The sequence below is a fragment of the Lasiodiplodia theobromae genome, assembly GCF_012971845.1.
Source record: "Lasiodiplodia theobromae strain AM2As chromosome Unknown scaffold_10, whole genome shotgun sequence".
NCBI classification, from domain to species: domain Eukaryota; kingdom Fungi; phylum Ascomycota; class Dothideomycetes; order Botryosphaeriales; family Botryosphaeriaceae; genus Lasiodiplodia; species Lasiodiplodia theobromae.
This window is the reverse complement of record NW_023336300.1, coordinates 74794-98253: the sequence shown is the minus strand read 5'-3', so window position 1 is coordinate 98253 and position 23460 is coordinate 74794. Positions and strand designations below refer to the sequence as shown.

At 55.9% G+C, this 23460-nt stretch overlaps 10 protein-coding genes across 10 annotated transcripts; 4 read left to right on the top strand and 6 right to left on the bottom strand.

The window, feature by feature from the left end:
• Positions 1 to 83: 83 nt before the first annotated feature.
• LTHEOB_3819 (Glutathione s-transferase) lies at positions 84 to 1266 on the bottom strand (the record flags this gene model as incomplete). Its single annotated transcript, XM_035512784.1, has 4 exons — positions 84 to 161; positions 231 to 818; positions 885 to 1178; positions 1264 to 1266. The coding sequence occupies 4 exons, from the start codon at positions 1264 to 1266 to the stop codon at positions 84 to 86; spliced, it is 963 nt and encodes a 320-aa protein (XP_035375212.1).
• Positions 1267 to 2100: 834 nt separating this feature from the next.
• On the bottom strand, positions 2101 to 3261 carry LTHEOB_3818 (Acyl-coenzyme a:6-aminopenicillanic-acid-acyltransferase; the record flags this gene model as incomplete). The annotated part of the gene is made up of 3 exons (XM_035512783.1): positions 2101 to 2775; positions 2833 to 3165; positions 3253 to 3261. 3 exons carry the CDS (start codon positions 3259 to 3261, stop codon positions 2101 to 2103), a joined length of 1017 nt encoding a protein of 338 aa, XP_035375211.1.
• A 606-nt stretch (positions 3262 to 3867) lies between these two features.
• On the top strand, positions 3868 to 5152 carry LTHEOB_3817 (Polysaccharide deacetylase family protein; the record flags this gene model as incomplete). Its single annotated transcript, XM_035512782.1, has 7 exons — positions 3868 to 3949; positions 4004 to 4028; positions 4078 to 4296; positions 4352 to 4676; positions 4737 to 4778; positions 4834 to 4976; positions 5032 to 5152. The coding sequence occupies 7 exons, from the start codon at positions 3868 to 3870 to the stop codon at positions 5150 to 5152; spliced, it is 957 nt and encodes a 318-aa protein (XP_035375210.1).
• A 587-nt stretch (positions 5153 to 5739) lies between these two features.
• On the bottom strand, positions 5740 to 6336 carry LTHEOB_3816 (histone H3 protein; the record flags this gene model as incomplete). Its single annotated transcript, XM_035512781.1, has 3 exons — positions 5740 to 5955; positions 6014 to 6138; positions 6213 to 6336. The coding sequence occupies 3 exons, from the start codon at positions 6334 to 6336 to the stop codon at positions 5740 to 5742; spliced, it is 465 nt and encodes a 154-aa protein (XP_035375209.1).
• Positions 6337 to 6862: 526 nt separating this feature from the next.
• LTHEOB_3815 (Er-associated proteolytic system protein) lies at positions 6863 to 7708 on the top strand (the record flags this gene model as incomplete). The annotated part of the gene is made up of 3 exons (XM_035512780.1): positions 6863 to 7054; positions 7107 to 7488; positions 7539 to 7708. 3 exons carry the CDS (start codon positions 6863 to 6865, stop codon positions 7706 to 7708), a joined length of 744 nt encoding a protein of 247 aa, XP_035375208.1.
• A 2282-nt stretch (positions 7709 to 9990) lies between these two features.
• On the top strand, positions 9991 to 11377 carry LTHEOB_3814 (Glycoside hydrolase family 18 protein; the record flags this gene model as incomplete). The annotated part of the gene is made up of 5 exons (XM_035512779.1): positions 9991 to 10099; positions 10150 to 10215; positions 10268 to 10281; positions 10331 to 10458; positions 10555 to 11377. The coding sequence occupies 5 exons, from the start codon at positions 9991 to 9993 to the stop codon at positions 11375 to 11377; spliced, it is 1140 nt and encodes a 379-aa protein (XP_035375207.1).
• A 1185-nt stretch (positions 11378 to 12562) lies between these two features.
• On the top strand, positions 12563 to 13761 carry LTHEOB_3813 (uncharacterized protein; the record flags this gene model as incomplete). The annotated part of the gene is made up of 3 exons (XM_035512778.1): positions 12563 to 12645; positions 12695 to 13157; positions 13249 to 13761. The coding sequence occupies 3 exons, from the start codon at positions 12563 to 12565 to the stop codon at positions 13759 to 13761; spliced, it is 1059 nt and encodes a 352-aa protein (XP_035375206.1).
• Positions 13762 to 15308: 1547 nt separating this feature from the next.
• Positions 15309 to 17373, bottom strand: LTHEOB_3812 (Positive regulator of purine utilization; the record flags this gene model as incomplete). The annotated part of the gene is made up of 2 exons (XM_035512777.1): positions 15309 to 17151; positions 17198 to 17373. 2 exons carry the CDS (start codon positions 17371 to 17373, stop codon positions 15309 to 15311), a joined length of 2019 nt encoding a protein of 672 aa, XP_035375205.1.
• Positions 17374 to 18453: 1080 nt separating this feature from the next.
• LTHEOB_3811 (Gal4-like transcription factor) lies at positions 18454 to 20838 on the bottom strand (the record flags this gene model as incomplete). Its single annotated transcript, XM_035512776.1, has 1 exon — positions 18454 to 20838. The coding sequence occupies one exon, from the start codon at positions 20836 to 20838 to the stop codon at positions 18454 to 18456; it is 2385 nt and encodes a 794-aa protein (XP_035375204.1).
• A 1360-nt stretch (positions 20839 to 22198) lies between these two features.
• Positions 22199 to 23410, bottom strand: LTHEOB_3810 (DNA repair protein; the record flags this gene model as incomplete). The annotated part of the gene is made up of 1 exon (XM_035512775.1): positions 22199 to 23410. The coding sequence occupies one exon, from the start codon at positions 23408 to 23410 to the stop codon at positions 22199 to 22201; it is 1212 nt and encodes a 403-aa protein (XP_035375203.1).
• Between the last annotated feature and the right edge of the window lie 50 nt (positions 23411 to 23460).

Sequence of the window (23460 nt, the reverse complement as noted above, 5' to 3'; positions counted from 1 at the left end):
AACGCTGGACCAACGCAAGCAAGAAATTTCAAAAATTTTAAAAGCTGCTGCATCATGCGAAGCACTCAAGATCACCTGCTGAATCAAAGAGGCAGAATGGCCGGTTGCGGACCAGCCGGCACGACACCATTGCCCGCAACTCTCGAGTAACCCGCCTTCCACTAAAAAAGACAGCTTGTTAGACAATTTTCTTCAAAGGGTCCCCTTAACCACTGGTTCTCTCAACTTACCTTATCGATGTGCGTGGTTTTCTTGAACGCGCCACCGCCCGTCCTCTCGCTCTCGTCCCAGTACAGGTTCCGCATCCAGCGGTCGATCCTGGGATAGTCGTACCTGATCATCTTCAGGTTGCACTTGAACAGCGTGTGGTAGGCGGTATCGAAGCGGGCGATGGTGGGGAACAAGCGGATGTCGGCCTCAGTGATGTACTCGCCGAACAGGTAGGGCTGGTGCTCAGGGGCAGCCAGGTGGGCCTCGAGGCGGGCGAGGCTCTGGAAGAGCGGGTAGATGGACTGGTCGTAAGCCTTCTGCGCCGTCGCGAAGCCGCACTTGTAGACGCCGTTGTTGACCGTGTCGTAGACCCACGTGTTCATCTCCTCGATGTCCGCGCGCAGGTGCTCCGGGAAGAGGCCGGCCGGCCCCTTGCTCTCCTCGCGCAGGTGCGACGGGATCAGGTGGTCGAAGGCGGTGTAGAACATGCGGATGATTTCGGACGACTCGTTGTTGACGACGGTGTTTTGGTGCTTATCCCAAAGCGTCGGCACCGTCACGCGCCCTTCGTACTGGGGGTCTGCTTTGAGGTACAACTCTCGCAGGTACTTGAGCAAGTGTTGTTAGCATAGTGTTTACTAACATGCAGAGCCTCATATTTTTATTTTGCTTACTTTGCAGCCGGTCACGGGATCTCTTTCTGGGCCCCCATTCCTACCAGAGAAGAACCAGCCTTTGCCGGCGGTCTTATCCATGTCGTCGACCTCGACCAGCTGGATGACATCTTCGAGGCCCTTGAGGATGCGTACGATGCTGGCGCGGTGCGCCCACGGGCAACCCCAGTTAATGTACAGAACATAACGGCCGCTCTCGGCTGGGAACTGGGCCGATGGGATAAAGTTCCGGAACTTGGACGATTGCCGTCTGAAAGTGCCGTCTTCATCGGCTTGGCGAGGACCGTCTCTGGTCTGCCAGTTTGTTGTTGATTAGTTATTGGGATTTCTCAACGCCGAACTGCAAAAGAGTGGGCGTTGGGTGATGAGGGGATCGCACCATCGTGGGTGAGTTGCACGTTATGGAAGATGACTCGAGTGATGTGCAAGCCTTGTCGCGTCAGCGGAAGAGCGGTCTCGAGATGTTTGAGGGCTAGTTGATTATTCTTGAAGTTGTCGTCGCTGCTCGTCGGCGGAGGGTTATTTGTACATAATAGGACGCTAACTCGTGCTGGGTCGGCGGTTGTGCCGCAGCTCACATCCGAACGAGATGCGGCGGATTGCGATCGCGGCCTTTTGCTGATGCCGAATGCCGAGCTGTGCAGGCTTGGGTCAGCACTTCCTATGGCTGCACGGATTATTATTCTGAGGTGTGAAACGCCTCTACGTGATTTCTCCGCGCCCTCGCGCGTTAAACTAAGCGCGAGGCTGACATGCCGGAGGGTTGGCAAGGTGAGGGGTTCATGGCAGTTGCGACCCACGATAAACCGACCTGCCCCGCGTTTCAGGTCTGGCTGCGGTCTTTGAGTTTAGCGCCTTGACTTCCGGGAACCGATGGGCCTGCCTGCCGGACGTTGGGGCCGACCCGGTCCGGACAAGTCCTGCGCTATCCGAAAACCTACCAGCATCTTTGTCTCTTTCTCCGGCCGAGCATTCAACCGTCTTATCTGCTAAGCAGGCCGAATGATGTATCAGTAATATCAAATACGGTCGGCCGAGTCATCAAAGGCAACAGTTCGGAGCTTTCTTTTGTCATGATTTGTAGAATACATACGTTCAGCCTTGTCTTGGAACCCTAAAATATTGCCGTTCGCTAATCATATCCTGCGGGAATGTCATCTGTCGCATTCGTCAACTCCGCGGAAGTCCACACTCTCGACGCCCGACGATCTCCCCCTCAAAGCTCCAGCGTGAAGGTACTCTTTGCCTCGGTTGGACGACCCTCAGTAACATAGGCCTTCCTGGCCTTGAGGTCGCAGATGATATTGAACAGAGTCTCCGACTGCCTCGCCTCGACCTGCTTGCGGTTGATGCTCTTGGGGAAGTTCTGCTCGTCCTTGAAGACGTCAAGCAACTCGCTCACGGTCGGGTCGACCTTCCCCAGCGCCTCGCTCAGCTCCCTGATGCGCTTCACGCGGGGAATGCTGTCCGGAAGATAGACCGTGTCCTTGACGCCCGGGTGGTCGACTAGGTAATGGTTGCTGTGGTAGATGCGCCCCGTGCCGTCGGGGAACAGCTTCTGGACGTCGGTCGCGCTCCACTCCAGGCTGACGGAGCCCGTCTCGGCGTCAGCGATGCTGATGGTGCAAGAAGAAGCGACCCCGTGCTTTTCGATGGTAGCGACGGCGGCGTCTTTGGAGGGCGACTCGAGAACGGCGCGCAAGGCCAGATGGCACGGCATGCGGGTGGGGTCCATTCCTATCGCGCGGATGGCGTTGAGTGTGCAGCCGACGCCTGCGCTGTTGAAGCCTATCTTGCCGATGATGCCGCCTTCGGTGATCATCTTTATCGACGGAAGGTTGTCTTGCACGATGCTAAGCGCAATCAAATTGGAGCGTTGCTCTGCTCTCCACTGCCCGTCTTCATCAGTACCCGATGCACGCACTTTCACCGGAAGATGCAAACTTACATCCCAATTCTGCGCAATGATTGCCGTACTGCCAGACTGCTCCTTGGAGTGCCAGGCCAGCATCGTGCAGCCGTCGGTGAACAAGCCAAACGCGATTTCGGTGCGCACATTCAGCGCCAGCACATCCGATAGCTCGACTCCGGCGCCCTCAGCGATGCCGCGCATCTCTTCGAGATAGGCCGGCCATTTGCGACGGATCACCGGTTCGAACTCGAGCGCGGTCGAGCGCACCCGCGCCCAGTCGAGCTTGGCTGTTTCTTGGAACAAGGTGGCATAGAAGGCGATGCTGCCTTCGATTTGGGTGCGTGCGAGAGTGCCGTGCGTGCGGCCGATCTAATAAGTGGTTATGCATTAGTATCATGATTCCGTTGATATCACTGGCAAAAGACCTGCCTCGTAAGGTGTGCCTGAGCAATGCACTTGGAGCATCTTGAAACCAACGCAGCAATCTGACCCGGAAATACGTAGAGTTAGCGGAACCACGCTTTTCGCCGTCAACAATGTCGAATCGTAGCTCTTAAAGCTTTTCGACTAACTCGGGATCGATAGTATCCCAACCGAATGTAGCAAGTAGGATGAGGGTCGGCCCGGTTTGCGTTTGCAATAGATATGCTCAGGACGAGGCGTAGCTATGGCAGATTCTCAGACGTGAACTGATCTTCAAAAGGGTGTGGTGAGTCTACAGTTCAAAGCGGAGACTGAAACTGAAAGTCGCTTAGCTACTGTCGATGCCATGCAGAGCATCTACTGCTGTGGAAGGTGGCATTGTCGAAGGTGGCGGCGGCACAAGAAACAGATTGCCGGGGATACCCCACCTATGCCACTTCGGCGGGCTCGGGGGATCGCCGACTGATTGTAACGCAACTCTTAGACGGACTTTACCAAAAGGGTGTTTTTGCGTGAGCTGAAGCTTGGAAATCATGCACGATGCTGCTTAGTACGTCACAGCCCGGCTGGCTTGCTCGGTGGGGAGATAGAGCCGCAAGGCGGGGTCTCCGCCCACACCTCTGCCCCATATAAGTTACTGAGGAAAAGATGGCCGACTTCTACATGTCCGTGCAACAGATTGCCTTGGGTCATAGTATGGGCAAGAAGCGCGTGCTCGTGGGATATGGGAGTAAGCCAGCGCCACTGAAATAACCCAGATATCCACTGACAAGCGCCCATATAGTCGACGTCGACGCCGTCGCCAACTGGTATTCAGATAAGCTCGGGTTCTCGCAAACTGGTCTAATGATCATCCAGGATCAATACCGGTGATGGCACGCAGCAAAACCCGACCAATGTCTCCCGAGGGATCTTCGGCGCCACCGTAGGTATTAACCGGCTACTCAAGCTCTGGGACAAGTACCATATCAAAGCCACCTGGTTCAGCCCCGCCCACACAGTCGAATCGTTCCCAGAGCAGATGGCAAAGATCAGGGATGCAGGGCATGAGATTGGGCTCCATGGATACACTCACGAGTGCGTTTCTCCACGTCCTGCCGACGTCTGGGCAGCTCCTGATGCAATCCTCCAGACACCCCGGCAAACTATCAGCTCAGCAGCAGTACGACGTTCTGTCGAAATCAATCGACGTCTTGACCAAGTTTACCGGGACAAAACCCCTGGGGTACACGGCACCGGCGTGGCTAACGAGCAAAGAGCTCATCCCTCAGCTTCAGGACTTCGGTATCCTGTACGACCACTCCTTCATGCACCACGACGTGCAGCCATACTACGCGCCAGACTCCAGCCACGAGTGGATCGAGACCAACCACAGCAAGGAGGCCGGCCACTGGATGCGACCCATGACCAAGATCCGGCCGAGCAAGATCGTCGAGATCCCTGCGAATTGGCACTTGGTGAGCATGGGACTACCGGAATGAGTTGTTGTGTTGACGGCGCGTCTGACAACGAAACAGGACGACTGGCCACCCATGCAGCCAATGCTTACCACCATGTCAGTAAGTGTTAACCCTCCGCACTCGAGAGCCTAGGCGCCATCTGACTCCGGAAAAGGGCTTTGTTGACACGGCCGTGGTGGAGAAGCTATGGCGCGAGCAGTTTGACTTTGCCTATCGCGAGTACGACAGCTTCATTTTCCCCATGTCCATCCACCCGCAAGTAAGCGGAAAGCCACAGGTCATTCTCATGCATGAACGGTGAGTCCTAGAACAATGCGTGGAGATTCGACAGCAGTGTTGATCATGATGCCAGCCTCATCGAATACATCAACAAGCATGAGGGCGTGGAATGGATGACCTTTGGGGAGATGGCCAAGGAATTCAGAGAGGGAAGGATTCCCGGGGCCGAGGTCGAAGGTGGCGTCGATGCCTAGGCGAACACTTTTCTCTGGGTCGCGAGGCTGAGCGAGTGACGAGCGTTGGAATGGGATACTCCTGGGCTCGGAGAGGAACAGGATTCGCTATTCAGATTGAATGGTTCCCCATCTGAAGAAGTATTTTCCAGAACCCATGACGATTTAATCGACTACCCCCTCCTTCCTTAATACGTGGATAATTTTTCGGCCTTGTTTTTTGATGATCTTGACCAAGTTCAAGAAGAGGGGGGTTTAGGATACACAACAAGCACTGGACGGCTTCTAGTGGTGTTTCCCTAGATGACGCGTTTAATTGCGAATATCGTATTATCCCTCCAGTTACCAGAAAACGCCGGTGCATCAGAAAGAGGGGCTTCCATCTCACGCTCGCCTGTAATGCTAAGACAATCACGACCTCCACAAACAGCCGGACACCTTAAACCGACATACCACCAGACGGCCTCCCAGATGCATCCAAAAGCACCAGCAGAAAAGCGCGAGGCGAAAGGAACCACGGCGAAGAAGCGGCCATGGTGGGCAGAACCGAAAACGCCAGGACCCCGATATGCTTCCGTTAAATTCAGCTTTTTCTCGTTATCGAGTGCTCAGCCCAGACCGCCCCAGGCGCCGCGGATTCGCCTGGCGAGCTGGATATCCTTCTGCATGATGGTGACGCGCTTAGCGTGGATGGCACAAAGATTGGTATCTTCGAACAGGTGGACCAGGAAGGCCTCGGCGGCTTCTTGCAGCGCTTGGATGGCCTGTGACTGCCAGCGGAGGGCTTCGCCGTCGGGGACTAGATTGAGCGCAATCTCACGAACCTGAAGGCATGAATTAGAATTTCATTAAAAGGATTACCCTGAGAGTGGTGGAGCGCACCAGACGAGCAAAGGGAAGCTTCAGCAGCAGCAGATCGGTACTCCTTTGGTAGCGCCTGATCTCCTTGAGAGCATTGGTGCCAGGTTTGTGACGGTACTTCTTTCTGCTCGGGGTGGGATCGCCAGCTGCAGGGCAGTCAGTAGGCTGCACCAGATAGTATGCGCACTCGCAGAGACAAATGTTTCCTCAAAGAACTAACCAGAAACATTGGACGACCTAGGGCCCCGGCCCCTCCTGACTGGAGTTGCTTGAGAAGCCAGCGACGGCCGTCCCCGCGGCTTTCCTCCCGTAGACGGGCGCTTCTTTTGCTTTGTTCCGGCCATTGTCTGTGCTGCGCGACGGGGCGCGGAGAAAGTTGTTACGAATACGCGTGCGCGACTTGGTGTTCAAGCTATGCTGGGATCATGGGTCGCGAACAACGGCGATTTGGCGCAATGGAGCGCGGAACGAGCGAGCGCGGAGGGTGACACGTAGAGTATTGTAGATCGAGCGGTGTATGTTGCGATTGGCTGTGGGAGTTGAAGGTTGGAGATAGGACTTGGGCGACGCGACGGGTAGGCGCGTGTTGTTGTTCGGCTCGCGGCTTGACGCAAAACGGGCAGGGGCCAGGCCATTATCTAATCGCGGAGCCCGCCCCAAGCTCCCGCTTCACTCCGCCGCTGCGCAACAGTCCACGTTGGCCCTTGACTCCAGCGGCGCGCTCTTACCTTTGTCCTCTACCAACCACCTGCGCCTCCAGTCTTTCGTTCGCCCTTCATCTGTACTTGCCGTATTAATCGCCTATTTCTCCGCGCATATTCGTCGTGAGCGCCCGCCGCATTCGCTCCGCCACCCGCTATCCCAGGGACCATGGCCGCCGTGCTCGGAGGTGGTGATGGCATGGTGGGCCAGCTGCCGCTCGAGCAATGGTTCTACGAGCTCCCTGTCTGCACTCGCTGGTGGACCACGGTGACCGTCGTCATCAGTGTGCTGGTCCAGTGCCACGTTATCTCACCCTTCCAGCTGTTCTACAGCTACCGCGCCGTCATCTACAAGAACCAGGTGCGCCTCAGCCGCGTCGCGCAACACCCCGCAATGCTAACATGATTCGCAGTGGTGGCGCGCAGTCTCAACCTTCTTCTACTTCGGGCCTCTGAGCCTTGATCTCCTCTTCCACGTTTTCTTCCTTCAGCGCTACTCTCGCCTTCTCGAGGAGGGCTTCGGCCGGTCGCCCGCACACTTCTCATGGCTCCTCGCCTACGCCTCCGCCGTGCTGCTCGTTGTCGCTCCCATGTTCTCCATGGGCTTCCTCGGCTCGGCTCTCAATAGCACTCTGGTCTACATCTGGAGCCGCAAGAACCCAGACACCAGCCTGAGCTTCCTCGGCCTGGTCGTCTTCAAGGCCCCCTTCCTGCCGTGGGTGCTCGCCCTCTTCAGTATGGTTCTCCACGGGACGGTCCCTAAGGATGACATGCTCGGCATTGTCGTTGGACACGGTATGTTTGCTCCAATATCCGCAGATGAGCGCAGATTAACGCCGGGATAGTGTGGTACTTTTTCAACGATGTGTACCCTCCTATGAACAACGGTCACCGTCCTCTCGATCCTCCTTCATGGTGGATTCGTCTGTGGGATGGTCGCCCAGCCACGGAGGAAACGGCTGCTGAAGTTATTGACCGCGACATTGCCGCCGTTCCTACTCCAGAGCTGAGATAGGCATGTTCTGGAAGGCGTTTTGAGAATTGCCGGCACAGGCCTTATAGAGATACCCGGCGTTTACGGATTTCGTTCATTTTCCATGGCATTGCTGCGTTCCATCGGAGTTCGGATCTGGGGAGTCTCGCTATTCTCGCAGTTTTCCGTGTAAATAGGTAATGGAACTTCTGTCTTTGGCTGATCCGCATGGATTCTAGATGCATGGTCGGTTGAACGGCGCCTTGGTAGTGCGTGGCTGAGGGCTCGCTCTGTCACATGTCAGCCAACGTTGCAAGTCGTCTCCGCGAGTGAACCATTGCGCATGCGACTTGCAGAGCATGGCACGCTCGCGATGGCCGTGTGTGCCAGGTGAGCAAACGGCGTTTCTCTGTTTCTTTCATTTCTTCACTGACACGTCGGGGCGCTTTGTTTAAGGACATGGTTGTAACCAGGAAAAGCTGCAATAATACATCCGTTCTCTGACAGCTAGCCGACTTCTGGCGGGGCGATCATACCGAACTGCGGGCCATGGTCGTCAGCAGCAGCTATCACACGAGCTCCCCAGCGGCCCACTCAAGGCGTCCAGTTGCTCTGAGTAGTCGGTCTTCGACCACAAGACGGCCCTTATCTCTATCCGAGTATACCCGATGAGAGCTTGTGCTCGCCTATAGGAAGAAGCATCATAGCGATAATTCGTGGTGTGGTCGTGTGCAAAGCCGAGCGGCTGACAAGAATGCAACCGCTGCATCTCGCCCATCTTCCACCAGGCCTCGAACAAGTGGGGCATCATCCCTTGTCAATGCAACAAGCTCCCACACCTAGGTATGCACGAGCGATGTGAAAGAGAGTTTTCCATATTCTCAAACCGCTCTAGAGCCGCAACTTTGTGCAACTTATTACATGCAAGGTACCTTACAGCGTCGTCTGCCGCATGCAAGCTACGCTTCGAAGGCGTCGTTTTCCACGGTGGAGATCCTCGTCAGTTGATCAGCGTAATCGTCATGGGCGCCGCGGCATCGAGTAAAAAATAGGAAGGTATCAGCGCATCCCTGCCATCCACTCGTTAGCGCTCAGACCTCAGCATGGCTGCCGCCAATCCCACCTCAACAACGCGTGTTTACCATACCATGTGCCAGTCTATCCTAGTAGGTGATTTCATCTATACCTATACTAGAGTATGTCTCCGTGTAACCGTTCGAATCCTATCTGCCATAGAAGTAAATGCATCTTATCTTTTCCGGCTTCTTTCCAAAATCTCGCAAGTTGAATAGGACCATGAAGCTCCGGATTCGCCTAGTTTCTTGTGTCCTTGCTTCACAGCTTGCCAACCCCTCCACGAGTCCCTTCACTATGTCCATAATTGACAGTTCTGTTATCTCCCTGTCACCTCCGTAAAATGTCTTGCACATGCACTCGAAAGACGCCGACGAGCCCGCAATGCACCGGCCACCAACGTGGCGCTCGACTGAGACTACCTTGTGTGACGCACTTCTCTTAACTTTTGTCTCTTGTTCCTTTTCGATGCATACACGTAATCGCTTCGGCTGTACAAGCCACGGTTCCCTATCCACCTCGATCGGGTTGTTACTTTAAACTCAATCTGGAACGCACGACAGGCGCCACACTCCTGACTATCCTGAACCCCCTCAGAGACCGCCTGTTGGCGGGGCATGAACAGATTCTCGATACCGAGGAGAGCAGATATCGCACCTCCCCGCCGCTTCATTTTGCGCCTGACATGTTCATCGACTTGCCATCATTGTCAGTACCTCCGATCACTTCTGCCTCACAAGATCACATCATGCCCCTCTACAGAACACCGACTCGAAACATGACCGTCGCCTTCTACCCAATCATTCCGCACAAGGCACTGTTCGGTCGCTCGTCCTGCGCACCTTCGAAGATGTGGATCGGGCCGCGCTCGTGCCGGGCACAGCGCACGTTACGCAGACTCAACTCAGACTCTCGCCGCTCAGGTTTCCTAAATCGGCTGTCACCTGCTGCGCGGCTGGGAATGGCCTTCTAGGAATGAAGTCGGCTGCTCTGTTCGCATTGCAGCCTCGCGGTTTCCCAATATGACACCTGGCACTGCAAATGGGTCGGCCACGAGGAAGTTATGACGCTTGCATTCGTAGCAGGTTTGTACGTTTTCCCATGGCGCAAAGCGAGGGACCCTGACCCGTTGAGGCTCATGATATAAAGGCCACCTTGTAGTCTACCAGTGCAGTAGCTTGTCTTTGTCCCTTAGATTCTACTTCAGTGACAGAGCCTTTAGATCCCGCAACCTGACATCGAGCTCCAGCATGCCTTCGATAAGCGCTCTCAGTTCGGTTGCAGCAAGCCTCGCGGTTCTGCATGGAGTTCATGCCGCGTTTGACAACACTTCTAGTGCCAACGTCGCAGTATATTGGGGTTGGTCCGACCTCACTCATCTTCCACATTTCTCGGTTAACAAAACACAGGTCAAAATTCGTATGGCAAGGGAACTGGGGATCTCGCTCAACAGAGGCTATCCTACTACTGTGCCAGTATGTTCGCTTGCTCCGAATATACGTGTCGTGCTGATAGGAATGCTCGCAGGCGATGACATCGACGTACGATCTCCACAAGAATATTTGAAACCTATACTCACACGGCTCCCAGATGATCCCTTTGGCGTTTTTGACGACCATCACCGATACCACGGGTTACCCTCAACTCAACTTTGCCAACCAGGGTGACAAGTGCACCCTGTTCAATGGCACTCAGCTATTCAACTGCTCGGAGCTGGCGTAAGTCACGCACTCTTCTCTCGCACTTTTCACCCCCAAGTCCACGCATAATCGCCATGCAAACCAGGCCACTAATCCGACACCCGTCCCACACAGTGAAGACATCCCCGTCTGCCAGGAGAAGTACAACAAAACCATCACCCTCTCCATCGGCGGCGCTACCTACACCGAAGGCGGCTTCACCAGCGCCGACGAAGCCACCGCCGCCGCCGACATGATCTGGGCAACCTTCGGCCCACCACCCGCGGAAAACACCACCAGCAGCTGCAACACCCCGCGCTACAACGCTAGCAACAACACCATCCTCCGCCCCTTCGGCTCGGCGCAGGTCGACGGCTTCGACTTCGACTTCGAGGCGACAGTCACCAACATGGCGCCGTTCGCGCAGCGGCTGCGCGACCTGATGGACGCGGCCGAAGCGGGCGACGGGCGGCACCGCGTGCTGACGGCGGCGCCGCAGTGCGTGTTTCCTGACGCGGCCGACGACCAGTTCCTGAGCGGCGCCGAGGCGGTACCCATGGACGCCGTGCTGGTCCAGTTCTACAACAACTACTGCGGCGTGCAGGCCTTCGTGCCCGACGCCACCACGCAAAACAACTTCAACTTCGACGTCTGGGACCAGTGGGCGCGCAACGCGTCCGCGAACCCGGGCGGCGTCAAGGTGCTTGTGGGTGTGCCGGCGAGCGCGACCGCGGCGGGCAGCGGGTACCTGAGTGCGGCGGATCTGGCGCCCGTGCTCGACTACGTCAAGGGCTTCGAGAGCTTTGGTGGCGTCATGATGTGGGATGTTTCCCAAGCGTATGCCAACGATGATTTTCTGAGTGAGGTCAAGAGCGAGCTTGTTGAGGCTGCCGAAGAGGAAGAAGAAGACTGCGACGGCGAGTCCGGCTCAGGTTGGCTGCGTAGCCAGGCTGCTTGAGAAGTGGCGGGCACCACAGGCACTTTCGATACAGGAGAAATGGGGCTGTTGGGATAGACTAGGGGTTTGCATGCGAGGGTCTTATGCATGTTTGTATGGGACCGAGGTGCGTTGGTTTGACTAGCTAGATTTGGGGTTTCATCTTGAGGCCGTCTTTCTTTCATGTTCAATTATTTCACCGACAGTATTCTATCCTTTGAGGTCCGTCAATATAGAAGGCATCAGTGCCATATCCCTTTACTCTAGATCATTTTTACCGGCATCCACTCACGCCATGTACATACATACAAATAAGGGTTTCGTGTCTGTGCACCCAACCTCCGCTAACTATGAGGGGGGACTTGTTCCTAAGCAGGTAGAAGATCAACCTTGACCTGTGACCCCACAATAGTCTCGAATTCTCAAATACAAGACCAACGGTTCGGCGTGCGCTCGGTGTCAAGCACGTCCCCGTTCCTTTCCAAAGTAGCCCCCGCCGAAACAATATTCTCTTTGGAACAAGCCGGTCGTTCAGCGCCGAAACCCCGAAAGCCTCTGGGCTGCGATCATTTAGAAGTCAAAGCGCCCGTCGGCCGGGCATTAAATCAGTGTCTGGCTGAAGCGTGCGGCTATGTCGGAGACCTTGGATGTTCTTCGGCATCGCCGAGCAACTAATGCCGCTTCGCCACTGCCAAGAAGGATCTGGCGCTTGGGACGACAGTTCTCTTCTGATGTGCTCCAATGAAAGTCTGCGTTTTCCTCGTGCCTGAAACGTAAGGGTTGAGGTAAAAGGCCGTTAGTGAATGGCACGTTTTCCGAAAAATTTCCTGCTAGCTTGCCCGACGAGCACACCAAGCTACAGTAAGCGTACCCGTTAGACCACAGTAACGCCGACGCATCCTGCAGTCCTCTTCTCCAATGCAATTTCTTGATAATGAGTGATCAGTCCTCTAGCTCATAACAAGCCGGCGTCTTTAGGGCAGCGAATCGGCAGTCTTGCGGAGCGGCAAGTAGGGACCTACCTGCAGTTGTCCCGCCGCGAAGGATTCTCCCACCCCTGACCAAGGGACCATTTGCTGCATTCAGACTACCGATAGCGCACTGTCCCGGCTAAGCGAGCCTTCTCGTATTCTTTTCAGAGCCTTATATCCACCAGACGCAAAGAGGGGGAGCGTATGCTTTTTCCAGAACGTAACAACCATCAAGATGCTCAGGCCACGGACAAAATTAGAGTGGGCTTACTTTGGTGTTACGACGTCGCAAGCCATTGTCGTCACCGCCCTGCAGCTGTGAGTATAGACATCCATCGTATGATGCGCAATGCTAACGCACCAACAGCACTATACTGTTCAACTATCTTGACTGGACGCATCCATGGGCATATCAAGTGCCTATTTCATACACATATCCTATTTCCATTGCTGTGTTTGTCGGTGGTTGCGTGTATCAGGCCATTTTAACACTCGATGCCTTCCGGATCAAGAACAACATCCAACTGTTTGCTCAATGCGTCTGCAACATATCCCTCGCAATCTCCTCTACCATGCAGTATTCACAACTTATGCATGCAGCTGAGCGAGTTGGCAATGGCCGCGCTAGCTATCCCGACGAGCCTTTTACCAAGGATAGACCTTTCTGGACGCAAACAAATCCACTCCTCATTATCTGCATCATCGTTTCCATCGCCTGCACTATTGCGATGGTCTTCCTAGCGTACAAGCTCCACCAAGAGTTTGCATGGGCACTGTACAAAGACATCAGCGCAGACCTCAACATCCGGAGCCGATACTTTGCTTATCAGGTAAGATGATATCAGAACTCTTTCCTTTCATTTTCTTTGGCAAAAGAAAAAAGTATGCGCGGAGAAACCACATGTTCACACTGCAAAACAGGTCTACCTCGTGCTGATCAAGCTCTCTTTCTTCTTCATGTTCTGCTTCATCATCATCTACGCATTCGTCAACGTCCACTACGAGCAACCCGAATTCTCCCTCACCATCGCCGTCATCCCCATCTCGCTCATCCAAGTGGGCCTCGCCGTCTACTACACCCGCATGGAAGCCAAAATCGGCATGTGCGTGACTATTGTCATCTACTTCTGCGCAATCGCCTACCTCATCTCCCGCATGATCGTCCTGTGCGGCACCGGCCGCCGCTCCGCCTCCGTGCTGAAAGACGAGCAGCTGCTCTTCCTCGGCGTCGCCATCGTATTCCTCTTTGCCGCCGCCGGCGCCGCCGTCCAGTGCATGTTCAACTTCAACAAGGGCCTCAAGCCCATCCTGCTCGGCCAGACGCAGCGCAAGGGCCCGGCTCCGGTCACGGACGAGGAAAGCGAGTATTACTTCCAGCGCCTGAATTACGCCCCTAGCACCGTGGACTTGAACAGGAGATTTGCTCTGGATTGAGTGATTGGGTGGCCAGAGGGGCAAGATTTTCTTGCTCCGTTCTTTCATTACGTCTCTTTCTTTTATGTATCGGGGGGGGAGGAACTAGGGAAATGCGGATAAGCACACTCATAATAATCTCTTTTTTTTTTTTCAAAGGCGGGAGGAAGGCTAGTCATGCATAGCGAGGGAAGGCGTAAACGGATCCATCGAGGTGGGTAAAAAGCTTCATTATACAAAAACAAGCAACATGTCGATCTTGGGGTTTACAAATAGCAGGGGAGGAATACTTGGTAATCACTGTACGCATATCGTAGGATTTGGGGACTAATCAGGCCAGAGGAGGATCGAAGAAGGAAAGAAAATCATACTCTGCTCCCGAAAAGAGCACAACGCAATTCCCTCGCCCTTTCCTTCCCCCCTCCAATGGTAAACTCTTGGAAAGAGCATACGTCGAAATTAAGCTCGCCTATAAGCCTTCCCCCCCCGCATCATGTGCACGGCCTTTAGTGGCTTTCTCTAGACTCTTACCTACAAGTCCAGGCCAATGAATCGAACAAGGGTGGAATCAAATGCCGCGCGTGCATACCTCGTCTTTTCCTGATGCGGCAACGAATCCCGGACTGCACACTTGCCTAAGCGAGCTAAAGCAAACTTTGACTGCCCTCTTCCCCACACTTTATTACTCAAGCGACAGGTCGTGTGGCTTGTGATTGGGGTATGCATGTTATATGTGCTTTGACTTTTATGTTATTGTTGTCTTCCACGTTGATGAGGACATATCCAGAACTTATCATCTTCAATATTTAGAGAAAGGCTTAAAAATAAGGTCATGGCACTCACAGCGATACGCAGGCCTCGAAGCTCGAAACTCACTACGATCACAGATGGAAGTTGAGTCCAAATATCGAAGCATGCCCTCCACCACCAAACATTCTTCATCTTCACACAAACCGCAGTTATTCTTCACGAGTGTACTTGACTTTGATCGATTTCAATTTCCACGACGCAAACTAAAGGCCATCATGGACGCAGACACTTTCCACAAATCCATACGTATTTCTCAGCCCGTCTGCGGCACTGTCGAAACGCAAACCATCCATTTCCATAATATCCAAGAGAGATGACCCCCACCCAGCTGTAGGAGCGTCAATGGTATCATCGTAACCAATTAATATGTACAAGAGAAAAAAAACGTAGGAAAATATTTTCGTAAAGATAATCATAAGAGGTCAACCCTCAGTCTGTTACGCCGAGGTATTTTTGCTCCAGTCAGCTCCTGTTAGACTCAGTGCCAACAGTCTGAAGCCACGAGCCCCGCCCACCAAGGTAACTCTACTGAGTGAGCTCCACCGGACGCTACGGTGTAGCATTCACTCCGAAGCGGAGCGAAAGCTACCCCCCGTAGTCCACAGCGCAACTGGCGCAGCGGCTGCATGGCTATGCCAAGCTGGGCACCGTATAATAACGGCAATAGCCCGATGGTACGGGGAGCGTATCCATCCCGCGTTTGATCGACCAGAAGGTGCCAAGGGGAAGTGAAATATTTCAGGCCAAAATGCCCTTCTTCACCCTTCGACTTCGATCAGGGCCAGAATTGCCTCACACAGACCCTCGGCGTCCACCTCAGAGCTGGTGCTGCTGAGCAACTTGACGCAATTTGCCACCTCCCAGTTCATGCTCGACTTCGTGCCCGGCGCAATGTCTCGATGGTGTGACAGATACGCTGCTGTGACTGCGGTCCGGAAGATTTCGAGATCGAACACCCACAATCGCGGGAAAACCAGCGGGATTTGCCTGCCTTCATGCGTAAGGGTGAAGGGCTGCCTGAGCAAGTAGCTGTAGTCGTTCACCAAGCGTTGAACGATGCCGCGGCCCTCAGCAAGCAGATCTGGCGGCAGAAGGTGTCGCTGAGACGCGGATTTTCCCGAGGCCGGGGTGGAAGCCGGAGTTGGCGTGTTGTGGATCAACAGCCCGAAGGCGAGGTGCAGAGTTTCGTCTCGCCATTTGCGGCCGGTGCTGAGCCAGAACTGTTTCCTTCCGTCCGTCATGCGCTGCATGTCAGTGCTGTCCATTGGTGACCCATCTCGCGTCATGAACTCGATTGCGTCCGAGAATTGCTCAAACCAAGCTCCCGCCTTTCGTTTTACATTGGTGTACCATTCAATGCTGCCTATTTTCGGTGTCCCGGGAGCCGGCCCGAGTATACCAACGCCATCTTGCTGGCCAGAAAGATAAGATGCATGAACACTTTGCTTCAGGTCCAGTATTATCGTGTACAAGGCCGCCACAGACTTATCGTCCGGTCTGGGCTCATCAGCTTCGGAGAAGTCGAGGAAGTCGATCGGTCGCCCGTATCCCATGCCTACCAGGCGTTCTAGAGAGACGAAACTGCAGTAAAGAAGATTGGGCTTGGGGCGATGACGCGCCTGCTCCCGAACGAGATATCCATCAGGGCTGTTGCTTTTTCGTAACTGAGCACGGGCGTTTTGCATATTTCTCCACAGCCTTTCCGCAAATCCAAGCAATTGCCACACGTTTCCCTTTTGCGGCGCGCAAAGAGTGTAGCAAACCAGAAGCAGAACGATCTGCAGCTTGGCCATGGCGTGGGCTTCCTCGTTCTCAAAAGCGGAGGGCGAAACCACGTCGAGGAGCGTGCTCGAGTCACCCATGACGATCTTCAGGCTAGCGGCGGCGGATTCGAATAAGGAGTCGGAGAGCTGAAGGTAAGCCTGCGACTGAGCGGGGGTACCCTTGGTCGCAGCGCTTCGGAACAAACACCGGCCGCCAACTGCCAATGCCAGTTGAGCACGAGTGCAGGCACGCATGTTCTGGCGCTGCGAGCTGTTGGTATACAACTGTTGAAGATCCTGATCGCCCAGCTTGCGCCCCAGAATGGGCATTATGGCGTCAATTGAGTTGTAGTAGAACTCGAGGAGGAACTGGGCCGTCTCTAGCGGCGGCAAGGGGGGCTGCGGGGCATTGAGACTGGGCACGGCCAGCAGAGAGGACTGAAGCTGGGTCAAGGGCACGTCAACCTTGAAGCTGAGCGCCTGGTACAGCGGGCGTGTGAGTTCAACGTTGAGCAGTCCTGCGACGAGGCGGAGGTGTGCCAGCGCGCTGGACGGCCCCCACTCACTGCGGGCTTCACTGTCTGCGTCGACGGCATCGGTGGGGAGGGCGGGGTGCGACGGGTCAGGAGGAGAGGGCGACGAGGCGTCAGAGACCGACGAGGACGAGCGGAGCGAGGGCAGCGAGGGAACGGAGCGCAGGCGGCGCTGGTGGGCGACGTGGGCGGAGTAGGACGACGAGGAGGCGGGCTGGGCGACGGCATGGGGTCGGCTGTCGGACTGCAGCTGGGCCTCGAGCTGCTCAAGGTGTTGAAGGCGCAGGTGCAGCTGCTGCAGGTAGCTGGGCTCATCAGACGAGTCAGGCGGGAGGTTGATGTCATACAAACCTGCGCGGGAACTTGGCGTCGAGGACGTGGTCGTACAGTTCGCAGGCGGCGCCGATGGCTTGACAGGCCTGGCAGCTGGGCAGCAGGCGGTCGCAGCCCACGCGGCGCTCCCGGCAGCGGATGCACGAGGCCAGCGAGTTGAGGGCCTGCTGCACGGTGGCGCTGGGGAAGTCCATTCGAGGGGCTGAGGTCTTTGCGACGCAGCGGGCGCGACGGTGGAGGAGCCCGCGCCTGTGCCTGCGCTCCGACCCAAACCGCCGATGTCGCCGCCGGCCTCCACGAGAGTAAGGCGCCCAGAGCCAGAGCACCAGAGCACTAAGCAATCCACCATTGTCGCCACTCCAGACTCGACTTCGTCAGGATCCCCACGGGGACGGCTCCAGCCGAAAACCCTGCATGCTGTTGGTCCGGCCGGCACACCCGGACAAGTTACACAGCGCCTGCGGCGAGGTCAATCAAGACGTCCCGCGGGTGCATGACGGCGTTCTGATGGCGGGAGTGCGGAGCGAGCGAGTAGGACGGCGTGCGGCGAGAGAGGCGAGCGAGGCGAGTGACACCACCGCCAGCGCGCGGGGGCAGCGGCGTCGTACTTTATAGATTCATCGTGACTCCGACAGCTTGGGAATGCCGCCGCGGCGGTGGCTGCGTGCGTGCCTTGCGGCTTCAGGCGCGCCGTTTCTGGGCTCGCGTTTTCTGTCACAAAAACTCCAGCGGCTTTGCGCGAGCCCGTCGATCTGCCGTCGGCTTCTAGCGGCCACCAACGCTTTCCGCCCGCCACAAACTGTGCCAAGTCAGTCGAGAGAGAAACAGAACGGTCCGACCGTGTTGGAAGGCGAGCTCGTGCATAGCTGCTCGCTCTTATATATCCTGAACCAGCGCCCAACCGCTGATCCGCCGCCGACATCGCGATCTCTTCACGCGCACGCAACCCACAAAGTCCTGGTGCTGATAGCATTGTGGATACCCTCGAGGCATTGCCCCTGCACCTTCCTGCTGGACCGGTGCCCTGTGGCTGGTCTCCAATGGCAACCGTTCGCGCCTTGCCACCCGCTCACACCACGCCCAACATCAACAAACGCTTATCTAGGTATATGGCAAGCCTTCCCGATCACCGAACGCCACCTCGTATCGCCGGCTCGCACTCTCACGCTCACGTATCTTTACTTGAAGTAGGGTGCTGATATTCACGCTGCCAACCTATCCAAGGCAAGCGCGGGAAACGGCGCGAGCCCCGGGCTTTTCCTCCTACAAACACTTCACATCGACCAAAGCATCATCCCGTCGACACCACTCTGATCCGGCTGACCCACCATATCTTCCCAGTCCATGCCCACATTCGGCGGTCCCTGTCCGGACGTGTTCCACTCGTAGGTTTGGTATAAATTCTGCTCTTCTGCCACCGCCATATGATTGGCAGGGAACAGCTGTTGCTGCTGTGGATGGTTCAATTGCGGCACCGTTGGTCCTGGCCACGCCATCTGCGACGAGGGAACCGACGGCACTGCTTGCATTGAAGAATGTCTCAAGAGACTGGGCATCTGGGGCCGTGGACCTGCAGTGGAAGCAGGCTCCGACTCACGCCGCGGAATCTGCTGCTGTAGCGGCGGCTGTGAGCCGGGCAAAATGGGCAATGGCTTGGCCGGGGCCATGACGGCGCTCAGCGCAGCCTCCTCGAGCTGTTGTTGTTGTATGTAGGATCGCTTGCGTTGCAGGCGGGAGGGTGCATCTGACGAAGGCGTGGCCGAGGCCGGAGTGCTACTTTCACTCCGTGTCGAGTCGCCTTCCTTCTTGATTCGCGTAAACTGAGCTTGCTGCGGCAAGATCATGCGGTCGAGCTCGTCATTCTCCGTCGGAGATGGCGCGACTCCTGTCCGCATCAGCTCACGCATCACCACCGCCTTGCAACGCTCGTATGACTCTAAGCTCGCATGAGCCTGGGACCAGCGTTCACTCATAAGGACAAACAGAGAAGAGAAGAGATGGACCGTCTCTAGGATCTTGCGGGTGCCATGGCGCTCCTTCAATTCCTCCTTACAGTGCCTGATGGCGTAGAGCATGGCAATGGCAGCTTCAAACCCATGGTGCACAGCATGCCAGCTGTATTTGAGAAATCCACTGTGAGCATTTTCCCAGTAGCCCGCAGCTACTTCAGTCGCAGCCTCGAAGCACTTGATAAGAGATTTGGCAGATGGGGAGGGATTCCGGGGGCACGGCCGGTGGAGGAAGACGATGCCATGCCAAACAGCAACGTCGTACCATTCCGGATTACTAGATTTCTTGGCCGTCACCCCGTTCCGCCAGCTCAGCATCCGCTGCTCTATGTCGTCCGCCCAAATTTCGTAGCTTCCCCCCTCTTGGAGGAGTGGCAATCCTCGGCGAAGGTAGTTGACGGTCCAAAGTTCCGACTGGATGCGTCGAAAGTGGATGTTATGCAGAAAATACGTCCCGTCCAAACCGGAAGGATACTTGGTCGATATCGACTCGTCAGCGATGCCCAGACGACGATGGCTGGTGGCGCAGATGGAGCGGTCAAAGATGTAGAGAACCCAAAAAACACATCGGCGAAGCTCCATCTCCGCTTCGGTGAGACTGTGGCCCGGGAGTTCGTCCGGGTCCCGATGGAGCCCCAGCTCCAATGCCATTCTCATAGCCAGACCTACGATGTCCCACAGACTTGCCGCCCGAGGCATGAGGTATGAGTACTGAATGAGGAGCAGAGTGCCTTGTAGGCTGCGGAAGGAGCTCTCGTAGAGAGTGTCAGAATGGCTAAGGGCGTGCTGGAAGATGCGCTCGCTGGACAGAGCAATCTTGGCGGAGTCGCTGAATTTCGAGGTCATGATGCTGATTGCGATCATCATGGCCACAACGAATATGTCATGCTGGCTTGCCGAGTTATCTCCATGCTGTTGGGCATTTGCAACCCTGTTGTACCGCGCCCACAGTTCCTGCCGGTCAAAGTATGGGTAGAGTGGAGAGATCCTCTCGACATAGTTTCGGACAAGGCGCTCAGTGACGTCCTTGGGGATCTGCTCGAGAGGATTCGTTCCGTTCTTGGATTTGAAGTAGTCGCTGCGGGAATCGTAGTCGGCGGAAGCGGGGGTCACCGAGGGCAGGTGCGACGATGCAAAGAGGAAGGTGCCATAGGGGAAACGCGATTGCGAGACCAGCAGCTGTTTGCTGAGACCGGCGCCAAAGCTGCGGGCGGTCTCGGACGCGAGGTCGAAACCTGGCTTGTGAGCGTCCGCTGGGTGCGAGTCGGCGAGTGGGGGCGAGGTGGCGGTCAAGCCGTCGTTGCTGGCGTGGAGACTGAGGGCTGGAGGGGCGCTGTCTGAGTCGGTGTCTACACCCAACTTCTTGAGCAGCTGCTCCTTTTCCCGGATCTTCTCCTGCAGGTACTGGGCGATGCTGCGGGGGATGACCGTCTTGGACTCGCCGTCGAGGATACCATTGCAGGGTTGCTTGGCCTGGACGCAATTGGAACACGCAGGCTTCAGGCCATCGCACTTGATCTTGCGGCGGTGGCAACGGGCGCAGGCAAAGGTGGTGCGGCGGATCTTGGGACGCTTGCGGGCGCGCTGCGGGTCGCTACTAGACGGCTGGGCGGCCGTCTCTCCGGACGGGGCATGGATCGAGGGCGGCATGGACCTTGTCTCGCATGATTCGCAATGCGACGGCGTGGGAAGACGCCTTTGAGAGGGGATCTCAGATGTCGGCGTTGGCGACGAGGACTTGTTTGGAGAGTTCAATAGGGACCTGCGCGCTCAGACACGGGATTACGCGGGGCGTCGGCACTAGAGACGCGTTGGGTCCACCCTACCGGTGCCCTCCCCAGTCCCATGTGATTGTAGATTCCATTGCTTCTACTTGAAGCTTAAATGTACCTCCTATGGTCATACATTTCCGATCTCTTATAGCAACTCTTATGTTGCGGGGAATCACCATCCTGTCCTGTCCCTTGATTTCTCATACCAATCGAAGCCGATATCGCAGCCAAGATCCCGAGCACCCTTTAAGTTTTCTGAGTATTTGTTGAGCTCGGCGATAATACTCTCGTAGGCGTCCGCACCGATGATGCAACGGAGCGGCAGGTTGGGATATCAAGCTATTTTCGCCATGGTTATCTTCCGCAAGTTAGATGCTGCGCAACCTTGATGCCAACAAAAAGTAGCTGCATGATTTCTGAAAATTTTTGCAATGAGCCCAAGCTGTGAGAAGGCCCCGGGCTTGAGTTATACTAACGGACCGCAAATTGTGGATGTCGTGACCAACTTCGGAATCCCAGCTTCCAGCTTCACTGTTCAATACCTGTGTCTCTTTTCTTCCAACCAGATATCGAAGCCATATCCATCCAGAGTGTGTTGTTTATCCGTTCCTAATCAACCATACTCGACATCGCAGCATTCTGTCCAACTTCGACCTGCGAAAGGACTGCAAGAACCTGGTCCCAGTAATCATAAATCAGATGAAAGCGAACGGGTGGAACTGAGGTGGAACAGGACTTTGTTGACATCTTAGAGAAAATTGAGATCAAGGCTGAGGAATTCGAACCGGCAGTTTAGACGAAATTTCAAGAATTCACAGACCCCTGCATCCCAGAAGTTGTAGAGCCCTCTTACCGTCGTCGAACACGTCCTGTCTGCAGTAGTTATTGAACATACTGTCAGAATGACGACCTTAGATGGAGTATTCTCTAGAAGAGCTCTCCAACGAAATCAAGCAACACTTCGGGTAATATCTTCAAGCACGGCTATGGTGGCTTAGTGTCGTCAGTGGCGGGGGTGATGCGTCAACTAGGGGCTGTACGGGAAAAACCGCACTCCGGATGATGAAGCAGCAAGCCACCAGTCAACGCATCTGGCAATTCATGTGATAGCTTACTGGGACCTGCCCACTGGATTATCAGCCAACAGCATACAATAGCGCTGAGTACTTCCAGTGCTCCTTGCCATGTTCCGTTGCTCGGCGATGCTGGCATGGTATCTATGCTAAGAGCACACACTCTCAGAATTCCAGCTCTTCGACTTCCATCCCGCACTCTATACATCTTTTCTTCGCCAGGCCCGTCTCCGGATCCTCTACCGCTCGACCCCATTCGTGCTCATGCCGGTCAAACCTCCCGGAGACCTTGTCCCCGAATTGCGCTGTCGGACGGCCACCCGAGCCATCCAAGCCGATGCCGTCTCCCACTGCCGCGCCTGCCTGTCTGCTCCGCTTATACGCCTCGACGCGGGTTCTTTTCTTCAAGTCTTCCAGCTTACTCTTGAACTTCTTTTCCTTCCGGTCCTTCTTATCCGCCTCGCGCCGCGCGAACTCCGCATCCAGCACCTCGGTACTCCCCCACTTCCGTGCAGAGAAGGCGTACTCCTCGAGCTGGCACCGCAAGAAAAGCTGCATGCTGTGATACGTCGCGCTGCGCGGATTCGGCTTCTCGAGGCGCGGGAAGAGTTCCTCGTCACGCAGCTCCGGGTCCGTAAGCAAGTAATCCTCGCGCGCCTCCGTCTTGGTTAGCAAGCTGTACCGCTCCGGTAGCCGCTCCTTGCACGCCGCGCACACGCCCACGCCGAACACCTCCTGCCACTGGAAATCGATCTCGCGCGAGCCGCACTCCCGACACTTGCGCGCGGCACTATTGTCGTCCAGCACCGAGAGCCCCGGCTCGAAGGGCCCGGCTTTGGTGGCGCGCAGCTTCTTGAGTAGCTGGTGGCGCTGCCACTCGGCCAGCGTCATATGCGCCGGCTTCTGCTCCTCGCCATCTTTGTTGGCGGCGAGACCCGAGTTCAGCGCCTTGTTGTGCGGGTCGTCGGTTGTCGAGAGGAAGCCGCCCTTCGTGTCCGTCATGGCCGACAGGTCGTACTCGATGTAGCTGCTCTTCTCGAACTTCTTGGCCGGCCGCACGTACGCGTTGTCCGACGGTGCCGTCATCATCGCGGCCGCGATCTTGCCAGCCGTGCCAGCAGTTGCGGAAGTACCATCGCGGTGGTTGCGCGAGCGCGTTGTGGTGCTTATGGCAGAGTGCGGCCGCTTTTGGCCGGCGTGAGCGCTGCTGGTGCTGGACGCTGGAGCGGCAGCGGTTTCTGCGTCGGCTTGAGCGCGGAGGGCTTTGGCTTTTAGTCGGCTTATTTCGAGCTGGCGCACTTGCTCTGGGTTCAGAGCAGCGTTGCCAGGCTTGTTTGATTGCAGAGGCGGAGTTGGACGGCGGGCGGAGGACGACATGACGGGCGACGCGCAAGGAGCGGGACCAGTATCTGTGCTATCACGGCGCA